Source organism: Mesoplodon mirus (genome assembly GCF_964341445.2).
Source record: "Mesoplodon mirus genome assembly, chromosome: 16".
Lineage (NCBI taxonomy): Eukaryota > Metazoa > Chordata > Mammalia > Artiodactyla > Ziphiidae > Mesoplodon > Mesoplodon mirus.
The window spans coordinates 10,560,570-10,580,156 of NC_138992.1; the positions used below are offsets into that span (position 1 = coordinate 10,560,570).

Sequence of the window (19,587 nt, forward strand, 5' to 3'; positions counted from 1 at the left end):
TTTAATAGACCATCCATGCATTGCTGCATGTGTTTCGGGAGAGTTCAGGCACCTGAATTCCACTCCGGTCATTTTTGTTGGGCATCTTTGAATGAGTCACATGTCTTCTCTGAGCATCAGTGGCTTTAGTTTAAAATTTTTTAGAATTATTGATACAGACAAAAGAATGTATACCTTTATTTGTGAATTTAAAAGCCTAAAAAGAGAAGATTTCCATGAATCCACCAGTAATTGAGGGACTAGAGTATTCCCTAAACCTTTGAAGTTTCCCAGTCCTATGGCCCTGTCCCTTGCCAGAGATAACCAGTATCTTAAATGTTGTGTTTATCATTCCCTTGCATTTTAACATGTATATTTTTACCACCTATAGGTATATATAATTTTTTCCTGGATTTGAAAATAGTGGTAAATTCTAAGAAAGTGAATTCAGTTCAATGATCATATTTTTTTAAAGAGAAACTTTCATTATAAATCCTTATAAAATAGGTAATTCTGAGTTTCAGTTTTGCTTTAATATTTCCATCACACACCATCCTGTATATTCCTAAATTATTTACTTCAGAACTTTGTATTGGTCCTTCTCATAACCTTTGTCTGTCCCTGAATGCAGGACGTTAGAACAGGAAGCATTTCTTTGCTTTCTTCTAAATTTGCAACTCAGGCAGCTAATTTGCATTGGTGGTTTAATTTTTGATGGCTGGGTGCATGGAAGAGTACTAGTACTAGTAATCTTTGAATCAGACTCCAAGATGCCATTACAATCTGATTTAATACTCTTTTATTATGGCTCACTTCCATTTAAGGAGCAACATTGGTCTCCTAATTTATTGTACTTATTGCACATAGCCAGGCATCCTAGTGAGTGTTTTATTTAAAATAGCTTAACTGGGAATTCCCTGGTGGCACAGTGGTTAGGAATCCACCTGCCAATGCAGGGGACACGAATTCGAGCCCTGGTCCGGGAAGATCCCACATGCCAAGGAGCAACTAAGCCCGTGCGCCACAACTACTGAGCCTGTGCTCTAGGGCCTGCGAGCCACAACTACTGAGCCCACACACCGCAACTACTGAAGCCCGCGCGCTTACAGCCCGTGCTCTGCAACAAGAAAAGCCACCGCGATGAGAAGCCCGCTCACCGCAACGAAGAATAGCCCTGCTCGCCGCAACTAGAGAAAGCTCACACGCAGCAACGAAGACCCAACATGGCCAAAAATGAATAAATTAATTGAAAAAAAAATTGAAAATAAAATAGCTTAACTAAGATTTTTCTTTTTAAAATACTAAATTTAAGTGTATCCACTAGATGTCAGCATATCGTACCATATGTAGAATCAGAGCCAGAAGAAATGTGAGACCTTCAGTCTACCAAGTAAACTGACCTGTGTAAAGTCACATATTTTGTGACAGAGTCAAAACTAGAAATCAAGTCTCCAAATTTTCATTCCATTCTTTGTTTATGTCATATTTCTTTAAGGCAAGTAGCTTAACTCCATGTTAATCACTAGACTAATAGAATACATTGTGCTAGGGATTGGTGGTGAGATTTGAGTACTGGTATGATGGTATTGTAGCTGGGCACCCAGGAATACCTGGGTCGTGCTTCTCTTTCTTTATATTTTGCAGAGTAAGGAGAATCAAAGAGTCACTTTATTAAGAGGTACACTAATACCTGGTGATGATAGATAGTGTTGGTAAGGTTAAGAATTAAGCTACGCTCTGGGAGTTCCTCTGTATAAGTCAGATTTCAACTAGGAAAGCAGAAACCTTGCTAGGTATTTTAAAACAGGAAATTTAATATATGTATTTATTTACGCAATTGTTGGAAGCCTGAGCAAAAAGAGGATGCTGGGGTCTGTGTTTTTACTTAAAACAACTTCTGTCACCAATTCTGGACTGTTTTCCAGCACCGCCTCTGACACCAAATGTGTGGGGTTTTTTCCCCACACCAGCCAATTCTTCAGCTCTCCAGACACCGTCTAGGTGTCCTATAATTCATTTGATTCTAACACTGTGTGGACTGAGTGTGGACCCCACAGGTTAAGGGCTCCATCCCATAAGACTGCCCTCCACTCCAGATGCCTGTCTCAAATCCTAGGCCTCCTGTACTTCTGACCAACCAGCTGTATACTGGGGCTTCCCACGACCCCCTTCTCAGGTTCAACCATCTGCTTTAATGACTCACAGAACTCAGGGAAACACTTTACTTACTCGTTCCAGTTTATTAGAAAGGATTTTATAAAGGGTACAAATGAACAGCCAGATGAAGAGGTACATAGGGTGAGGTCTGGAAGTATACTGAGCATAGGAACTTCTGTCCCCGTAGAGTTGGGCTGTGCCACCCTCCCAGCATGTAGATGCATTTACCAACCGGGAGGCTCCATTATGTAGGCATGACTGATGATAAATCATGGGCTATTGATGATCAAACTCAACTTTTTTTTTACAATTAAAAAATGTTTAATGCCACCCATGACCCTTCCATTACAGAGTATATTCATTGTAGAGAATAAAATTCCTTAACCTGACATCTAAGGCTCTCTCTGATTCGACATCAAGCCATATTTCAATAGAGCAGAGTGGCTAAGGGCACATGGAGACAGGCCGCCCTAGCCTGAATCCCAGCTCTGTGGGAGTCTCCAGTCCTTCTCCCCTCCCCAGAGGTCAGGAGATGGGGCTGAAAGTTCCAACTCTCTAGGCACGCCTTGGTCTTTGAGGCAACCAGTCCCCATCTTGAAGCTAACTAGGGGCTTGCCAAACATCATCTAAAAAACAGAAGAGGCTCCTGCCACTCAGGAAATTCCAGGGATTTAGGAGCTCTCTGTCAGGAACTGGTGATAAAGGCCAAATATGTATTTCTTATTATATCACAAGAGGTAACTGAGATATTTTGAAATTTTAAAAAATGATTTATTTATTTTTGGCCGCATTGGGTCTTCGTTGCTGCACACCGGCTTTCTCTAGTTGTGGCGAGCAGGGCCTACTCTTCATTGCGGTGCACGGGCTTCTCATTGTGGTGGCTTCTCTTGTTGCAGAGCATGGGCTCTAGGCACACGGGCTTCAGTAGTTGTGGTGCACGGGCTCAGTGGTTGTGGCTCGCGGGCTCTAGAGCGCAGGCTCAGTAGTTGTGGCGCACGGGCTTAGTTGCTCCACGGCATGTGGGATATTCCTGGACCAGGGCTCGAACCCATGTCCCCTGCATTGGCAGGCGGATTCTTAACCACTGCACTACCAGGGAAGTCCAGTAACTGAGATGTTAATGGTAACCACAGGAAGTAACCATCACTCCTAAAGCTGGGGGAGAAAAGGCAAGAGGTGGGTTAGGCAGAATTTAGGTGTGTGAAGGAGGAAGGCTGGAAGCTTAGGCCTCTGAAGGGGGCCAGGCGTTTTGCTGCTGCCAGGAGTTCCACAAGAAGCTAGAGCTTGAAACCATAGCTGTCTTTTGCTCACAGGAAATGCTGACAGGACTTGAAAAACAGAAAGAGAAACCTTCTTTCTTCCCACCTTCCAGTTTTCTTTTAGTGGCTCTCACTGATGGAATATACTGAGAAGTCAGCTGACAAAGTAGTCTAGGACGTACACTTCACAGCTTCCTTTCCCCAACATCACAAAGCAGATTATAGAAGGATAGGCTTGGGGGTGTGAGAAATAGGTAACAAACCGTCACTGTCCACCTCTTTGACTCCACGGCATTCATTTATCCATGTTGATTTAAGGACGACAATAACAGCATTTTCATGCTTCCTCTCAGAATTTTTGTTCTTGGATAGCTCATGCTCTGGGGGTACAGGTGGAACGGAAAAAACGCTGTATGAACCCAGAGTCCCAGAGAGAATGCTGAGTCTACTTATTTTGCAAGTTCAGTGGAACCAGATGTGGGGAGAGAGTTGCAGTCCTGGGAGCTCAGGTTCTGCTTAAGCATGTTTATCACAAAACTATCAGAACACAGCAAGGGCAAGCGCAAAAGGGAAATCTCGGTTGTGCTATTTAATGAACAGATATTTGTTGCCAGTCACTGTCATTGTGTTAGAACAAAAGATTCTGTTTAGCAGCGTCTCTTGTTGGGAAGAAAGGGGGAAAGGAAAGTGGAGAAGTAGGTGTGAGAAGGTTAGGGTGTGATGTGCATTTGCAGTGCCGTCAGGAAAGCAAATGGCATAACGTCATGACAATTATTGCACATGCTTTTTGATAGACTTGCTAGAGTTGGCTATTTCTCTCCATTATACTGGCACTCAACCAGTCCGGCTTCTTATGTAAAATTACCATGTTTAATACCATTAACTGCTATGTTCCTAATGTGACTTGCAGCATTATCAGAAGCTAAGAAGGAATTATGATTATACCTCTCCTTTAAATTATTGGGTACCTAACTGACCCTTTACATAAAAGAAATACCATTGGATCCACCAATTTACAGTCACTAAATTAACTCATTAGGTATTTATTGAATATTAACCCTGCCCTATGTTGAATATTTCCTTTGTGTACTTGTATCAGGGTACATCAAATACACATTTGGCCAATAATCAATATTCACCCAAGGCCAGAGCTGAAAATCATCACAGAATGGACTTCTGAGATGCATGAATAAATCTCAAAATTTATCAAAATTTAATTATTATAATGTTATTAATTGTAATAGTCAGATTTTAAAACTTTGATATATTGAAATTTTTATTCTTGCCCTGTTGTCAGCTGCTGGATCACTCCTGGAGTCACTTCTGCTGTTCATTATCAAATCGACACTTGCTTTCAAATCATGTGATGATGCAGTTTAGGAGCAGTTCTGCAAACAAGACTTTGCGCACTGTTTGAGAAAGATGGTGCCTGGATTTCAGAGGCAGATGTGCTAAGTGAGATTGTTGATATCATTTGAATTATTTTGAAGTTTCTACTATTTTAGCCTGTACTTTCTGCTTTATGTAATCACTTGAGAAATGTTTATCCTTAAACCTTAGACCTAGAAATGTGGCACTGGAGTTACATAACTGGTTTTCAGGATAGTTTCTACTTGCCTTTCACTTTTTTATTCACCAGATTGCAGCATTTTCTGTGTAATAGATTGATTAGAAGGCTTTTTTCAGCATGTGTCGTATCATATTTCTGTAATTGCTCTCTTCCAGCACATCAATTTTGTTATTTCTTCAACAGGCTCCAGCAGGTGGAAGTTATTAGTGATTTTTTTGCTGTTGGCGTTAATTATCTTAGTACAATATTGATGCTTTTTATGTTAAAGCAGATCTTTAAGCATGTAATAACTACTTGGTTGAATATATGAATGACAAAGCGATTCCACACTCCTTTGTATCTCTGGTAGTTTGTCTTTGGAAGGACAGTTATTAAAGCGATCCATTATTTTTTGCTTGTGCAAAATACTACATTTTGTGATGTTACATTGTGTTATAGTTTTTGAATACACAACTGAAGAGGGTGAACTTGTGATTCCTGGCCTTCATCATGTATGTACCATTGTCAGTGAACATTGTATCATATTTTCATTACTGATTTTCCATTCTGTTAATATTGCTTCAGAGTCACGGTACATGTTACATGAGAACCAGAAATTTCTTGGTTGACAAGTAAAGCGGAAGCATAGTTGCATTCCAGAGTAACTCACCACCTTGTCAATTTTAAAGATTTTCAGTTGCTTCTACGGGTCTGAATATCTGTAAGCTTGAGAAATAGCATATTTAATATTAAGTAATATTTTATGTGCGACAGGATATAGTTCGGGAACATTGTATGGTAGTATGTTTTCTAGAAGACCTTTTTGCCTAGGATTCAGAGCTTGGGTAAATACAAGAAATTATTTGTCTTTAACACTAAAAATGATTGGTAGTTTCTAGTGATCATTTTGACAAGTTTTTTCACATTCACACTTTTTTTTTTTTTTTTTTTGCGGTACGCGGGCCTCTCACTGTTGTGGCCTCTCCCGTTGCAGAGCGCAGGCTCCAGACGCGCAGGCTCAGCGGCCATGGCTCACAGGCCCAGCCGCTCCGCAGCATGTGGGATTCTCCCGGACTGGGGCATGAACCCGTGTCCCCTGCATTGGCAGGCGGACTCTCAACCACTGCGCCACCAGGGAAGCCCACATTCACACATTTTTAGTCCCTGTAAATTGGAAGAAATGGGATTGTATTAAGGCATTCTTATGAAATCTATTGTTTGGTGGTTTTATTAGAACAAAGTATGTTTTCAGTATCTCCTTATTTTCTTAACACCACGTTTCTCTGCATTCTTTATGCATTTATCTGAGTTGAAGATGGTAATGGAGATTGGCTTGATTTTGGAGTTTGTCCTCGTAAATTTTTTTTTTTTTTTTTTTTTTTTCGGTACGCGGGCCTCTCACTGCTGTGGCCTCTCCTGTTGCAGAGCACAGGCTCCGGACGCGCAGGCCCAGAGGCCATGGCGCGCAGGCCCAGCCGCTCTGCGGCATGTGGGATCCTCCCGGACCGGGGCACGAACCCGTGTCCCCTGCATTGTCAGGCGGACTCTCAACCACTGCGCCACCAGGGAAGCCCCCCTCGTAAAATTTTGAGGGGACAGAATTGACACTCTGCTTTTAATTTTTTATCAGAAGATGTGAAGAATTCCCAAATAGGGCTTTTTTAGAGGATGTATGGTCTAAAGGAAATTCAATAGAATAAGCTTTAAAATGTGGGTTTAAATTTTAATGTTATGAGTGCTGTTCAGTTTTACAAAGATCAGAATTCTGATACAGGCTAGTCTCCCTTCTTATTTATATTTTGGAGCCATATTTATGGCTATGGGAGGATATTATGTTCTTCCTAAGTTATCTTGGCAAACTGTAATTTTCTTGATATTCATAGTGTCTGTCAGTTTATTTCCCTAATATTTAACATTTCAAAAATTTTAAATTTTGTACATAAAATTAATGGTTTTTATGGGAGCTTGGGGGGAGGGAAGCACTGTCTTCATTTATTTGACTGAGAAGGCAGTGAGCTCTTCCTAAATTCTCAGACCATTTTTTTTCTTTTTTCAGCTCATAGTTTTCAGTTGTATTTATTTTGGTCTTTCGTCTCTCCTTGAAATACTCCTGTAATTTTACAGACAAATTTTTGTTTTCTATGTGTATTTTTGATCATGGAATTATTCAACACATATTTGTTACTACCTACAACATTGTAGGCGTTACTCTAGGTGCTGGGGATAGAGTAGCGTACAAAACAAAGCTCCTGTCTCGTTAAAGTTCACCCTGCAGTAGAAGACAGACTAAACAGATAATCAAAGGAATGAATATGTGTTAGATGGTGCTAACCATCAATTTGGGAAGGGGATAGAGAGAAGAGAGAGGAAGAGGTATTATGGATGGATTGGTGAAGGAAGTGCTCTCTGAGGTGGTCTGATAAAAGCAACGACCACATGAAGTGCAGTAGCTTGTCATTTAAAGGTCTGTGGACAAAGCATCCCAGGCCAGGGAAAGGCAGGTACAGAGGCTCCAAGGAGAGAGAAATCTTTCTGTGTTAGAGAAACTGCACCAGACTGTTGTGGAGAGTGATGGGAGATGAGGCCAGAGTGAGTTGGGGACAGATCATGTAGGGTTTTGTACGACCTGTGAGGAGTCTGGATTTTATTCTGAATGTAGGAGTAAAAGCCATCACATGTTTTTGAGCGCAGAAAGGATGTGGTCCATTTGTATTTTTAAAAGATTGCTTTGTCCCTTATAATAAGAGATTGTAGTAGGAGGCAAAGGTAGAAGCAGTTAGGAGGCTTTGGAAGCAATCTGAGCAAGAGGTAATGGTGGTACGAACTGGACTGGTATAGCAGTGAAGGAAGTGAGGGAGGGTATCCTTTAAGCTAATGATGAAAGTATATTGAGGAGAGAGTGTCATATGCTCTTGACAGGTGCAATAAGGTATGGACTTGAGAACTGACCATTGGAATTAGCAATGGATGTTATTTGATGACCTTGCCAGACCAATTTTGGTGGTATAGGATTGGGCAAAAAGCCAGGTTGGAGTGGGCTTAACAGAGGGTAGAAGGAAAGAAATAAAAGACAGTGAGTGTAGGCAACTCTTCTTAAGGAATTTGCTGCACAGAGAAGCAGGGAATAGGGTGGGAGCTGGGGAGGGAAATAGAGTGAAGATAGGTTTTTGTTTTGCATTAAGGTGGGAGAAATAACTGCATGTATGCCAAAGGAAAGGATCCAGAAAAAGAATAGCCATAAAGCAGGAAGGAAGCTCAGGAGAATGTGGCGTCCTAAATGTCAAATGAAGAAAGTGTGTCGGGAAGGAGCAAATGATAAATTGGGTCACAGGCTATTAAGAGGTCCAGTGAGTTGAGGTGTGAGAATTGCCCTTCGGATTTCGCCAGATGCAGGTTTCCATGAGCTTGACAGGGACCAGCTTCATCGTAGTGGTGGGTGTAAAAGCCAGATTGGAATGAGTTGAGACAATGAGAAGAGGAAAAGTAGGAAGATATAACTACTGACAGCTCATTTGACAGGTTGCTATAAAGAGGACGGGCAGGATGATGTGGTCGGAGAGGGGACGTGAAGCTTTGCTTTTCATATAGAGAATAGGAGAACGGGTGCCCTGAGAGAAGGTTGTCTATCAGGAACAGGTGCAGAGGTAAAGTGAGTGGTTATTGATGAAGAAAGGGGGGTAGAAAGGCTAGTAGGTGCTTCCTTTTCTTGGTTTTTGTGGGTAAAAGGTGTAGGGAGGTCATTTCTTCATGTGAGGATGGAAGATAGGTTGAGGATTGAGGAGATTTTTTTAAAAAGCCTTGGGGAATGGTCAGCTGGTGGAGGGGGAGGTAGAGTGACTGCAGGTAGGAGTAGGGTTGCTAACCTGAGAGTGCGCTTCATGTCTGTGGTCACACGTTGAAAGCAGTGGTTCTTAACTGGGGGCAGTTTTGCCCCCTAGGGAGTATCTGGCGATATCTCGAGACATTGTTGGTGGTCACAGCTGGGCGTGGGGTGATACCAGGTGTCTAAGGGGTAGCGGCCTGGGATGCTGCTAAGCATCCCACAATGTACGGGACAGCCCCACGACAAGGAATTTATATGGTTCACATGTTAATAGTGCCGAGTTTAAGAAACCGTGGTTTACAGTGAACCTTGTCAGTATGTTTATGAGGTTTTCTTCCTTCTTCCCCCACCAAGAAGTATTTATTAAATTTATAAACAGGCTGTGAAGAAAACTGACACTAAACAAACATAGTCACTTAGATTGTGTTAGGCGCCACTACTGTTGGTGAGGTTGGCAGACAAAACCTCTCTGAAGAGGGGCATTTGAGGTGAGGCCTGAAGGGTGAACAGAAGCCAGCCGTGGGAGAGCCCTTGGAAGCGGCATTCCCGGCATAGGAGACAGCATTATAAAACCCCCTGAGCCCAAAAGAGTGGATGAAGTAACAGCATCTCTTAGGAATTTTCTAGAAGGAGAGATGAAGTAACATATTAACGGTACCATGTAGTTGTGTTTCTAGTGGCTTCTATTATTCTAGTTAAGGAAACTTCTTTTCAAATGTTTTATGGGAAAATGGTCTAATGTATTTATTAAATGCCTTTCGTGAGCTCAGAAATACATTCCACAGACTACCGGCCAGGAAGAGCATGTTCCTTTCCAGATAAGCCTCCAACTTTGGAACAAACACATAACATGAGAGCTCGTAGTCACAAAAATACACGGAAAATATTGCAAACACTCAAAGTAAACTATATCTGACTTCTGTGTATCAAATTTCTTCTTAGCTTATTTAGTAAATATTTATAATATTTAGTTTAAATCCAAGGATTACAATAAAAAGTACATTGAAAGAAAATTCTTTAGTTTTTCCTCCTAAATTCAGATTGGAAGACAGTTTATTATCCTAAGTTGTAATTTTTATTATTTACCTTGAAATAGTGCCTCAAAAGTATATCAGTATTTTGGACCAAGTTTTATATACTCTGAAAAATCTTTTATATCCTTTGGATCAGATTTATTTATTCATCTGAAATTTAGAAATCATATTAGTCAGAACTCTTTTAGATGCAAATGACAGAAGCCCAACTCAACTAAAAAGGTAAAAGGGAAATTGAAAGAAACCAGGATATGTTAAAACCAGAGGAAAATCTAAACTCAGCTGAGGTAAATGGCAGCTGAAACCTGGGAACAAATAGAATCAGAAATTAAGGACTTGTGAACGCTTTCTGTGGCTCTCCACTGCATGTTGGCTTCATTCTTTTGTGACAGACTGGCTTCCTCTAGGGAAGGAAATACAGCTGCCACAGGCTCCAAAGCCTCACATCCACAGGTTCTGCTACCGGGGACAGATCCTGTGGGTCAGTCAGGTCACTAAAAACAGCCAGAGCGAGAGCAGCAAACACTTTGCCAGGCATGATACTAAATGTTTTGCTTGTATTAACCCATTTAATGATTTTATAAACCCTCTGCAGTGGATATTATTATTATACACATTTTATAGATGAGAAAACTGAGGAATGGAGAAGTTAGGACACTTGACTAAAGTCCCAGAGCTTGAAAGTGGCAGAGCTGGGGGGTTTGAACCCAGGCCGTCTGGTACCTTGCAGAACTGCCAAGTAGCCATTATGTCATATTCATTGAAATCAGTCACACTGAGGGGATGGAGAGGTTTTTTGGTTTTGTTTTGTTTTTGACTGAAGAGTTAAACTATGCAAGACAGCAGGGATATGGTTTTAATTTTTTTGTTTTTTCCTATAGAAAGATATGACAACTGATAATATCATAATGAACTGTTTTCAGACCTTTGAAAAATTCCATGAGTTTTTGTTCGGAGACACACGTGATGTGGGTTACCTGCACAGCATCTTTCCTGTGTGCTGTAGGGTTTGCCCCCTAGGAGACGTTTGCCACCATCCAGAATCATTTCTGGTTGTCACAACTTGTATGGTGGGTTACTACGGCATCTAGTGTGTAGAGGCCCAGGATGCTGCTGAAGATCTTAACAGTGTGAGACAAACCCCCTCAACAAAAGAATTACCCAGCCCCAAATGTTAACAGAGCTGAGGTTGAGAAACCTGTACTAGATAAACTGGGCCATTTTCTAGCTAAGAGTCACTGTTTGGGATGAAGAGATAAAAAAAATTGCGAATCTTTGAGTACTTGTGAAGAGTGAACAGGTCAGGACCAAGTATGATGCAGGGTGAGGGGTGTTAGGGTCACATTCGGCTGGGGTGCCTCGAAAGAAGGACTAAATAATGGAAGGAATTTGCAGAAGTAGATGTAGAAAAATGGAGCAGACAAACTTGGATAGTTTCAGTGTTTTCCCTGAGGCTCAACTGTGTGCGTACAAGTACAGAGGTAAGGAAACTGAAATCTCTCCCTTCTCCTCTCTCCTGTACCTGATGAAGGTCTCATAGGACTAAGTTTAGGACAGCATTTTAGCAACATTCTTGACAAAAGTGAGCTAAAAGTGGGTTTTGTGATTTACTCTGATTTATAGCATTGAAATTCATTGACAGATTGAAGACTGTGGTTTGTGTTAAAAGAAGTAGAGCCATTATTGTATTTTTAAAGTTATTTTGTGATTTTGGGGTTATAACAACAGGCAGCATTTTTAAATTCTTTCTGTGTGCCATACACTGTGCTAATAATAAGTCAGTGTTTAATCTCATTGAACTCTCATAATAACCCTTTATTTAAGATGGTTACAATGAAATGTGTGTTTTACTGAGGAAGAAAATGAGTCCCAGAAAGGTTGACTACCATCCTCAAGGGCAAACAGCTATTTAGCTAGAGTTGGAATTTTGGTTTGATTCCATAGTCTAAACTCTTTTAACACCAAATGGTGTGCTGCCTTTTCCTCTTAAAGACAATTACAGTCATCTCTCATACTGATTTTCCATCTGTGGTTGAAGTTTTGATACCACTAGGTAATTCTTTGTATATTTGCTTTTGGTTCTTGTTAGTGAGATAATTTATATATGTTTGGAAACAGATACTCCGTATATATTTGAAAGCTTTAAAAATTGAAGCTGTAAAATATTTTTTTCCAAATGTTCCTAAAATAATTTATTGAATAGATTTAGTAACAATTTAAGGTAATTAATTTGGATGTGATGATTTTGGAAAAATGGTTATATTTTCCTTATATATAAAAGTTTGGTATTATTAAACTTTTTTACACTGTAAAAGATAATTAAGATGAAATATTTCCCTTTTAGTTTTAATCTCACGTAGTCCATCTGTGTCATACATTGTACAGAATCTTTCCAGTGAAATTCTGTGTAATAGGGATTTTAATATCAAAAATAGCATAGATCCCTACCTCTCCCATAGGGGGCATCATTTTAAAAGAAGGGATCCTTCGTATTAACCATATTTGTGAATAAATTAGATTGCTTTTAACATTTCTAAGAAGTATGTGTCAGTCCATCAGATTTTGATCTCTAAAGCAAATAACTGTTATACATATACTGTTATTTCCTCTTTGCGAAGCTTAAAGTGAGGAACATATGCCATTGTCCAGAGAGTAGGTGGAGGAAGGGGGCACAGCACAGCTGGCCAGAGTGCCCTTTTCAGATTTCTTGTAATAGGGGTGAGCAATAAGGTGTTCTTTTTCATTGATAAAAATATTGTTACTTTTGTATTTTGTTTCATTTACATTTACCAGTAAGTAGTTCCATATTTGGAGAAAAAGTATGGAGATTGGGGGAGGGGAGGGTATGGGATGCCTGTGATACCATAGTCTGCCTTTCCTATAGTTACTGCAACTACAAGGTTTGAATCTGGTTTCCTGGATGTTCCTGACCCCCTCCTTCCACCTTCATCCTCACTGAGTCATGGCAAATTCTTGGGCAAGATTTATACCATCGCATTATTTTTCCTCTGCAAATTTATGAAGTTGTAATAATTGCTGGCTCCCTTTGTGTTTGTTTGCTGTGTTAACTTCTAAGTTACATACTTTGTATATAGTTGATATTGTTGAATAATCAATCTGTGAGTTAAATAACAAAAAATTTGATTATTCTTAGGAGTATAGAAAATGTAAGAAATACTGGTTTATGTGTGGTAAAATTTTAAAAATGGGTCATTAATTGATATCTCCCTTCAGTCTTTAAGTGTGGTTAGAGTACTGTTTTCCATGTATTCCCAATAGGATTTGATTCTGCAAGAAGGACAATATCCCTCTTATTTAAGAATAATGGTCTCAATATTTACTTAGTTGAGAAATCTATTTTTGATGTTAATTTCAATTGAGAATATATGCCTCAAACATTTTAAAGGAGTAACACTAGCATAGATATTAATCAAATGTAAATATTGCAAGTTATATGTAAGAATCTAATCTTTTTGCCAGTTTTGCTTTATGTAACTTTTTTGATATGCGGAAAAGAGGGACAAGAGCTATAAACTCAGAGCCAAATGTGCTTTTGTTGTTCCAAATTTTCAACGCCAGAAGCATATAAACCTGCACCTGTTGGTAATTATGAGCAAGCCAGCCTTTGCCGAATCCCAGGCCTCTGCTTAAAAACTTTTTTACTGGAACTAAATGATGTTGCCATTTTTATTTTTAGGTTTGCTGGCATGGGTAATCTCATTAAGGTGCTAACCAGGGACATAGACCACAATGCAGCACATTTTTTCTTGGACTTTGAAAGTAAGTCTCTTAGCCCTTCACGGCTGGTGCATAATGGTAAAGGTGAAAGATTAATTATACTCACACCACAGTGAAGGCCAGCCAGACTATTTGTTAATAAAGTATGGGGATCAAACAAAGTTTGCATGACTTTTTTCTTAATCGTAGGCAAGCATCACCATCATATGTATAATTTAGTTTTTCATTTGCTGAAATCATGTTGAGTCTGTAGCCAGTGCTGTCCTTTCATTAGTCCATGAAGCAAGTAGCCTTATGATGAACATTCTAATAGTATGCCTTAGTGACTATGCCCAACAATCTGTTTGCTTATAATCCTATGATAATTTTTATGAAAAATCAGAGTTGTGCTGCATATCCAGAATCAGTACTTTAAGTAACCTCCACAAATTATTGAGAATCCAAATTTGGTTAGAAATACATGCTTTATTTAACGGCATACAGGAAGTAGTTTAATCTGCTATTTTAAGGTGAAATGCAAAGGTGAGCTGTGGCCAAAACTCTTAATATTTGGCTTTGAAATAAATTGTTGTTTCAGTGCAATATTAAACAAGATTACATGTGAATAATTCTTGATCAGAAATTTCTTTTTCAGAATACTAGCACTATTGGAATACTTAAAGAATTTTTCATTATAAGGCCATTAATGAAACTTGGGAGAATTTTAAGAAGAATTAGAGCAACAGTTGTGCCATTGTGTACAGGAAAACTACATTTCACCTCTAGGTCCTACATATCAGCACCTTGAGAACCCGGTTTGCTGTCTGCCAGAGCACAGTCTGGGTAACCTGAAGGACGAATTCATGGCCTAATGAACATTTTCCCTGTTACTGTTTTTTTTTTTTTTTTTTTTTTTTTTAAAGTAAATTTCAGATGTTCTTTTTTATAAAGGGATATTTTCTCTTTTCTCATTCTTGTCTTGACAGGTACCTTAACATGGGGAATCTTCTTAAAGTTTTGACATGCACAGACCTTGAGCAGGGGCCAAATTTTTTCCTTGATTTTGAAAGTGAGAAGATGATTTTATATCTATTTTTCTTTGCCTGCAGTAGACTGCGTTTGTCTTGCACTAAATGAATGTTTCCACTTTGCCATCTTTTTAACTTTTGCTTTGCATGACTGAGCTATGAATTGTTTGAGTAAAATTTCTGGTGCCTTCTAGAACTGGAAGTCATATTTTATAGATTAAATTGTGATAAAATGTTTTTACTTGAATTTTTGTAAGAGACTCATATCTCTTAGTTGGACATTATTTTATAATTTGAGATCTCTAATGAAAATATTTGAGATTCTCTGAAAACATTTTTATGAAAAAATTTTGGTGGAAAGGACAAATGCTACTTCAAGCTTTGTTAACTAGAAGCAATATTTGGGGAAAATTTTATTGCAGTTGAGAAAAATTGACTTGGTTTCAGTTACTCTGTGTACCTATTGAAATATTTTGAATACAAAATCTGTTCATGAAGGCCATTCAGAGCTCAGTAATTTGGGCATAATATTAAAAGGTAAGTGTGAACCTTAATTATTTAATCTTTGCAGATAATTAATTTGAAAAGTTAAATTCATTGTATGTATTTATTTCAGGAATTCATTTTTTTTCTAACTCTAAAAAGAAAAATAATGGGTTCACAGACCTTTAAGTAATTTGCCTTCTGTTTGTTTTATGTTGCATGACCTATTATAATATGGTCTAAGAGTGGCAGGTAAGTGTCATTGACCCCTGTGCATGTTGAAAAGCTTTTGCTTTTTTGGCTGTCAGTGTTGCTTTAGCTTGTCTGGTTGTCAAATTGGGAACAATGATATTAAATTGGTGTTTTAGTGTGAATCTTGCTATTTTAACTCATCGTTAGAAAATTGTTAGGAAAGGGTGAAGAGAGAGCTTTTAGGTTATAAATCATGTGACCCCCTCCCCCACCCCGCATTTTCATCTGAGATTAAAACATGTGAACAGATTTTTAAATACTTAAAATTTAAGACCTTTTCTGATTTTTAAAACAAATCTCTTAAAATAAATCCACCGAGAGACATTGCATTTTTCCATCAACTTCAATTTAGTTTATGTGATATTATACAATTCATTCTATTATGAATAATTTATATATTTTTTCTTTAAACCAGGACAGTTCATATGAGCACATTAATTTATAGCTTATCTCCGTTTGATGGGATAATTTGCAGTCTCTGATATTTTTCTACTTTTGTTACATTCCTATTAATGTTCCGTTACAGTTTGGGTACTGTGTGCAGGCCAGCAAAGAGTAGTAATGTCAATATCAGGACCATATTGTTTGGTTTTTAGGGGACAATGTTACTGAATAGTAGTTTTCTTGACCCTTCTCAACAATTTAACAATGCTGTTTTAAATGCATGTTTAGCATGAATTTTAATCAGCTTGGGGATGTTGAGCAGATTGCTGACTTGAAGATTATTCTTTCAGATGAGGCAACTTACATGAGAGCTGTATTTTAGTTTATTTGCATCTGTTTCAAACTTGCTGTTGTATATTTTCCTGCTATTCTGTCTCCTTTTTACTCTTTGTCTCAAGTTCCTTACGTTTGCAGAATCTTGGCTTTGATATAGTCAAGATCTTGTTCAAGACTTGGCACTTGATCTTTTTATAAACCTAGCATTATGTTGTGGTCAAGTGAAAAGCATGAATTTACTGTAGCTTAAAAAATATTATTTGGTCTTGGTTTTCTAATCTTTGGAAGTTTAGATCATTATCCTTAAAATTTAAATAGCTAATTTAGTAGCAGGAAAAGGTAAAAATTGCTAACAAGAACAATAATAACCAACAATGAAGAACTACATATAAAGTGTTAACATCTTAAAGGCAGATGTAAATTAAATATTTGTTGCTTCTGTCAGCCAATGTAGAACTTTTGGTTTGACACTTACTGGTATAATGTAAATGAAATTTAGTGAAAACAAACTGCAGACTGGGCCAGAGTTTGTCCCTTGTTAATTCTTAGTTACATTTTCAAATGTTTTCTTTTGAATCTAACATCAGAGTTCTCTTAATCAATTTTATCTCTCATCCATTTGAATATTTGTCATCTTTTTGGAAATATGCATTTGTAAAAGTGTATTTTATCATTAGGCTACTACTATAGTGACCCCTTGAAACTTCCTTTCTTTAACCTGTTTTATACCAGATTCAAAATTGCCAACACAGTTGATTTGCCGGCTCATTGTGATTACTCAGGATAAAGTCATATTCTTTTATTAAATAGAGTATTAGTACTACATTATTTCTAGATGAACAGTAGTATTTAGGTTACCAGAATAATTTAACTTTACTATTTCCACCATTCTAATTGGTTAAATCTAGCTCAGTGCATCTCCATGGTTCCATACAGACAGATGTACTGGCATTTTGCATCAAGCTGTATAAAAATTAACTATTCTAGTAATTTTAAACTATAATTTAATGGAATCCTGTAGTTTACCAAATGAAGACAGTCTTTAATCATTATCCCTTTAATTTACGTGCTTGCACACACACATACTGTTTTTCACTTCAGTTCAGCTTGCCTCCTGTATGCCAGCCAGTAGGTACTGGGGATGCAAAGATAACTAAGATACAACCCTTGCCTTTGGGGAGTTCTCAGTTCAGTAGAATAGAGAAAAATACAAATCATTAGAATAGATAGAAATGCAAACTAATTATTTACATAATTTACATCATTCAAGGTGTAGTTCAGGAAGGGGATTGACTTTACCTAGCTGTGAGTAGATTGGGCATGGAAGACTTTCTGATGGTGATATTTGAGTTGGGTTGTGAAGGGTGAATTAGAATGTTTCAGGCTAATTTAGTGCAGTATGTTGTAGAAAGAAGGAACAACATGTAAAAAAGACTTAAGGCATGAAATGACATTCTGTGTTCAGTGAAACATATCATTATCTACTCGATGTACTAGAAAGAGGGTCTTTTTCTGAAAACAGATTATACCTATATGATTTTAAGAATAGTGGTTTAATTAATATGTAAGTCCAGAATTGCCCCATACAGTTTGGCAGCAGTTATGCTAATGGCAACATATTAAAAGCACTGAATTGGGGCCTGTTCCACCTCTTCTAGTTCTTGAAATTTCCTGTTTTATAATGACATTGTTAATTTATAGGTCATTCTAATGACAGATCTTTAGCCTGAGTAACTACTATATCTATTAGTTCACTAGATTGTTTCTTGGGAGAAAAGGGACTTTGATATTTATGTCCCCTCCCAACCTTAGCATAGTGTTCTGTAATCATAGAAGTTCAGTGTTCATTAGTTAACCTTGATTTAGTTATCTCCAGGTAGGCCAAAATAGGAGAGTAAATATAGGTGGTCATTTGTAAGCGAGAAATGAATCTTACTTCCTTTGATTCTTTGTTATAGTGCCTTTCCACTTAGTCATACATTCCTTCTAATTCTTGTGTCTTTTGTGTTGCCTGTTCCCCTTACCCCCCATTTACAAAAAATATTGATAATACCCACCCTTTTAGTCTAACTTTGTTTTTCCATTTTATTTTTGTGTATTTTCAATTGCTTTTGCCCCATACTTAGGAATTTCTGGTGGCATTTTCTTATATTTATTTTTCTAAAATGATGTAGGATTATATTTATTTAGAGATAAAAATGCACGATAGCCTTCTTTAACACATGCTGGAGGCATATTTATATCTCTGTACCTTCTCACTTATTCAACAAATATTTATTATGGAAAATCTACTAGGTACTGAGTTTATATTACAGTACAGTGGTATGTACTCTACATTGAGGTCCCTGCCTCGATGAGACTTGTGGTGATTGTATCATATAATATTTAATGTAAATATTTAATGAACGAATGCAAGATTAAAGCAGACAGACCCCTTATCACAATTACAATTTTTACATGCCTTTTAATTTTTTTCCTTTCATAGCTGATCCTTTGCCTCCTTTTGTACAATAACAGCTTCAATTTTAGCAGTTATTTTCAGTGACTCTTCTGTAGGAAACTGGTGTGAATTTATTAAAATAATTAATTTTACTTTCAAATAGCACGAGCAACTGAAATATGCTGTAATTTCCCTTGAACAGCTTTTAAGACTAAGCTTGATGAGTAATCACTATGGTAGTATAGTAGATACATTTTGCAATCAATTGAATGTCCGTCTGTTAGCTGGCTAAGTGATGTGTTTTTCCTCAAGTAATAAAAGTTTTCATTTTTTGCTATGAAAAATCAAAGTGACAAGTCTTGGTTGTATTATATGATACCATTTTTGGAAAAAAGTTTTATTTTATGGAGTCCTTTCCCCTCCCTAGTATTTCACCCTTTTGCATGACTTGCTATCAGTAAAGTAGTGCTTACCTGTCTGCTATTTTCTGTTTGTCTTCATCTCTACAGCAGTCTTCAGCAGCTTTCAAAATTATAAATGTGACTTTCCTGTGACAGTCTAAAAAATGTTTAATCAGTGTGGTGCTGGGTACTTTTTCCACCCTTAGGGGAAACTGGAATCTTCTCCTTTATTTTTAAATTTCTTGGTATTTATTAAACCTTTAATAATTATTAACCACTTCCAAGGTCTATTTAAATCTATCTGATAATGTTTCTTTTGTATGTAATTCTCAGTGTCATATTTTTCTGTTAACAGCTAGTCACCACACCCAAAATACATAGTTTAGTATTTTCAAACTTCACAAATATCTTTTACTATATAATAGTCAAAATATTGTCCTTTGTCATGAATTCCCACTTCATGAATTCAAACTATGATATGTGTCTACTATTGATGTTATGTCTGTAGTTTCACAATTCCATATGAAAAGTATAAAACTGCTGTTTTTGCATGTAAAACTATTTTTCTCTACTGCATCTGGTGTAAGTATAAAAGTTACGAGGTGTACCTTTTTTTTTTTTTAGTGTGTGTCTAACTGTGACTTTGGAGAACATGGTCTGGCTAAATGTGAAAAAATACTACTGCCAAATGACAAACTCTGATTTTTAAAAAATCATTTAGCTATAATATCAGTATTTGCTCCTA

At 37.7% G+C, this 19,587-nt stretch overlaps 1 protein-coding gene across 5 annotated transcripts in view; it reads left to right on the forward strand.

Annotated features, from left to right (window-relative positions):
* The window catches only part of CYRIB (CYFIP related Rac1 interactor B), a 154,681-nt gene that overhangs the window by 109,461 nt on the left and 25,633 nt on the right, over positions 1-19,587 (forward strand). For 4 of the 5 annotated variants that reach the window (XM_082600960.1, XM_082600961.1, XM_082600959.1 and 1 more), the window contains one exon: positions 14,505-14,587. In XM_082600960.1, the coding sequence (XP_082457086.1) occupies positions 14,515-14,587 (73 nt within the window). In that variant the 5' untranslated portion in view covers positions 14,505-14,514. Of the gene's footprint in view, positions 1-13,301; positions 13,582-14,504; positions 14,588-19,587 lie in introns of those variants that run through there. The other variant, XM_082600963.1, reaches the window with a different exon arrangement.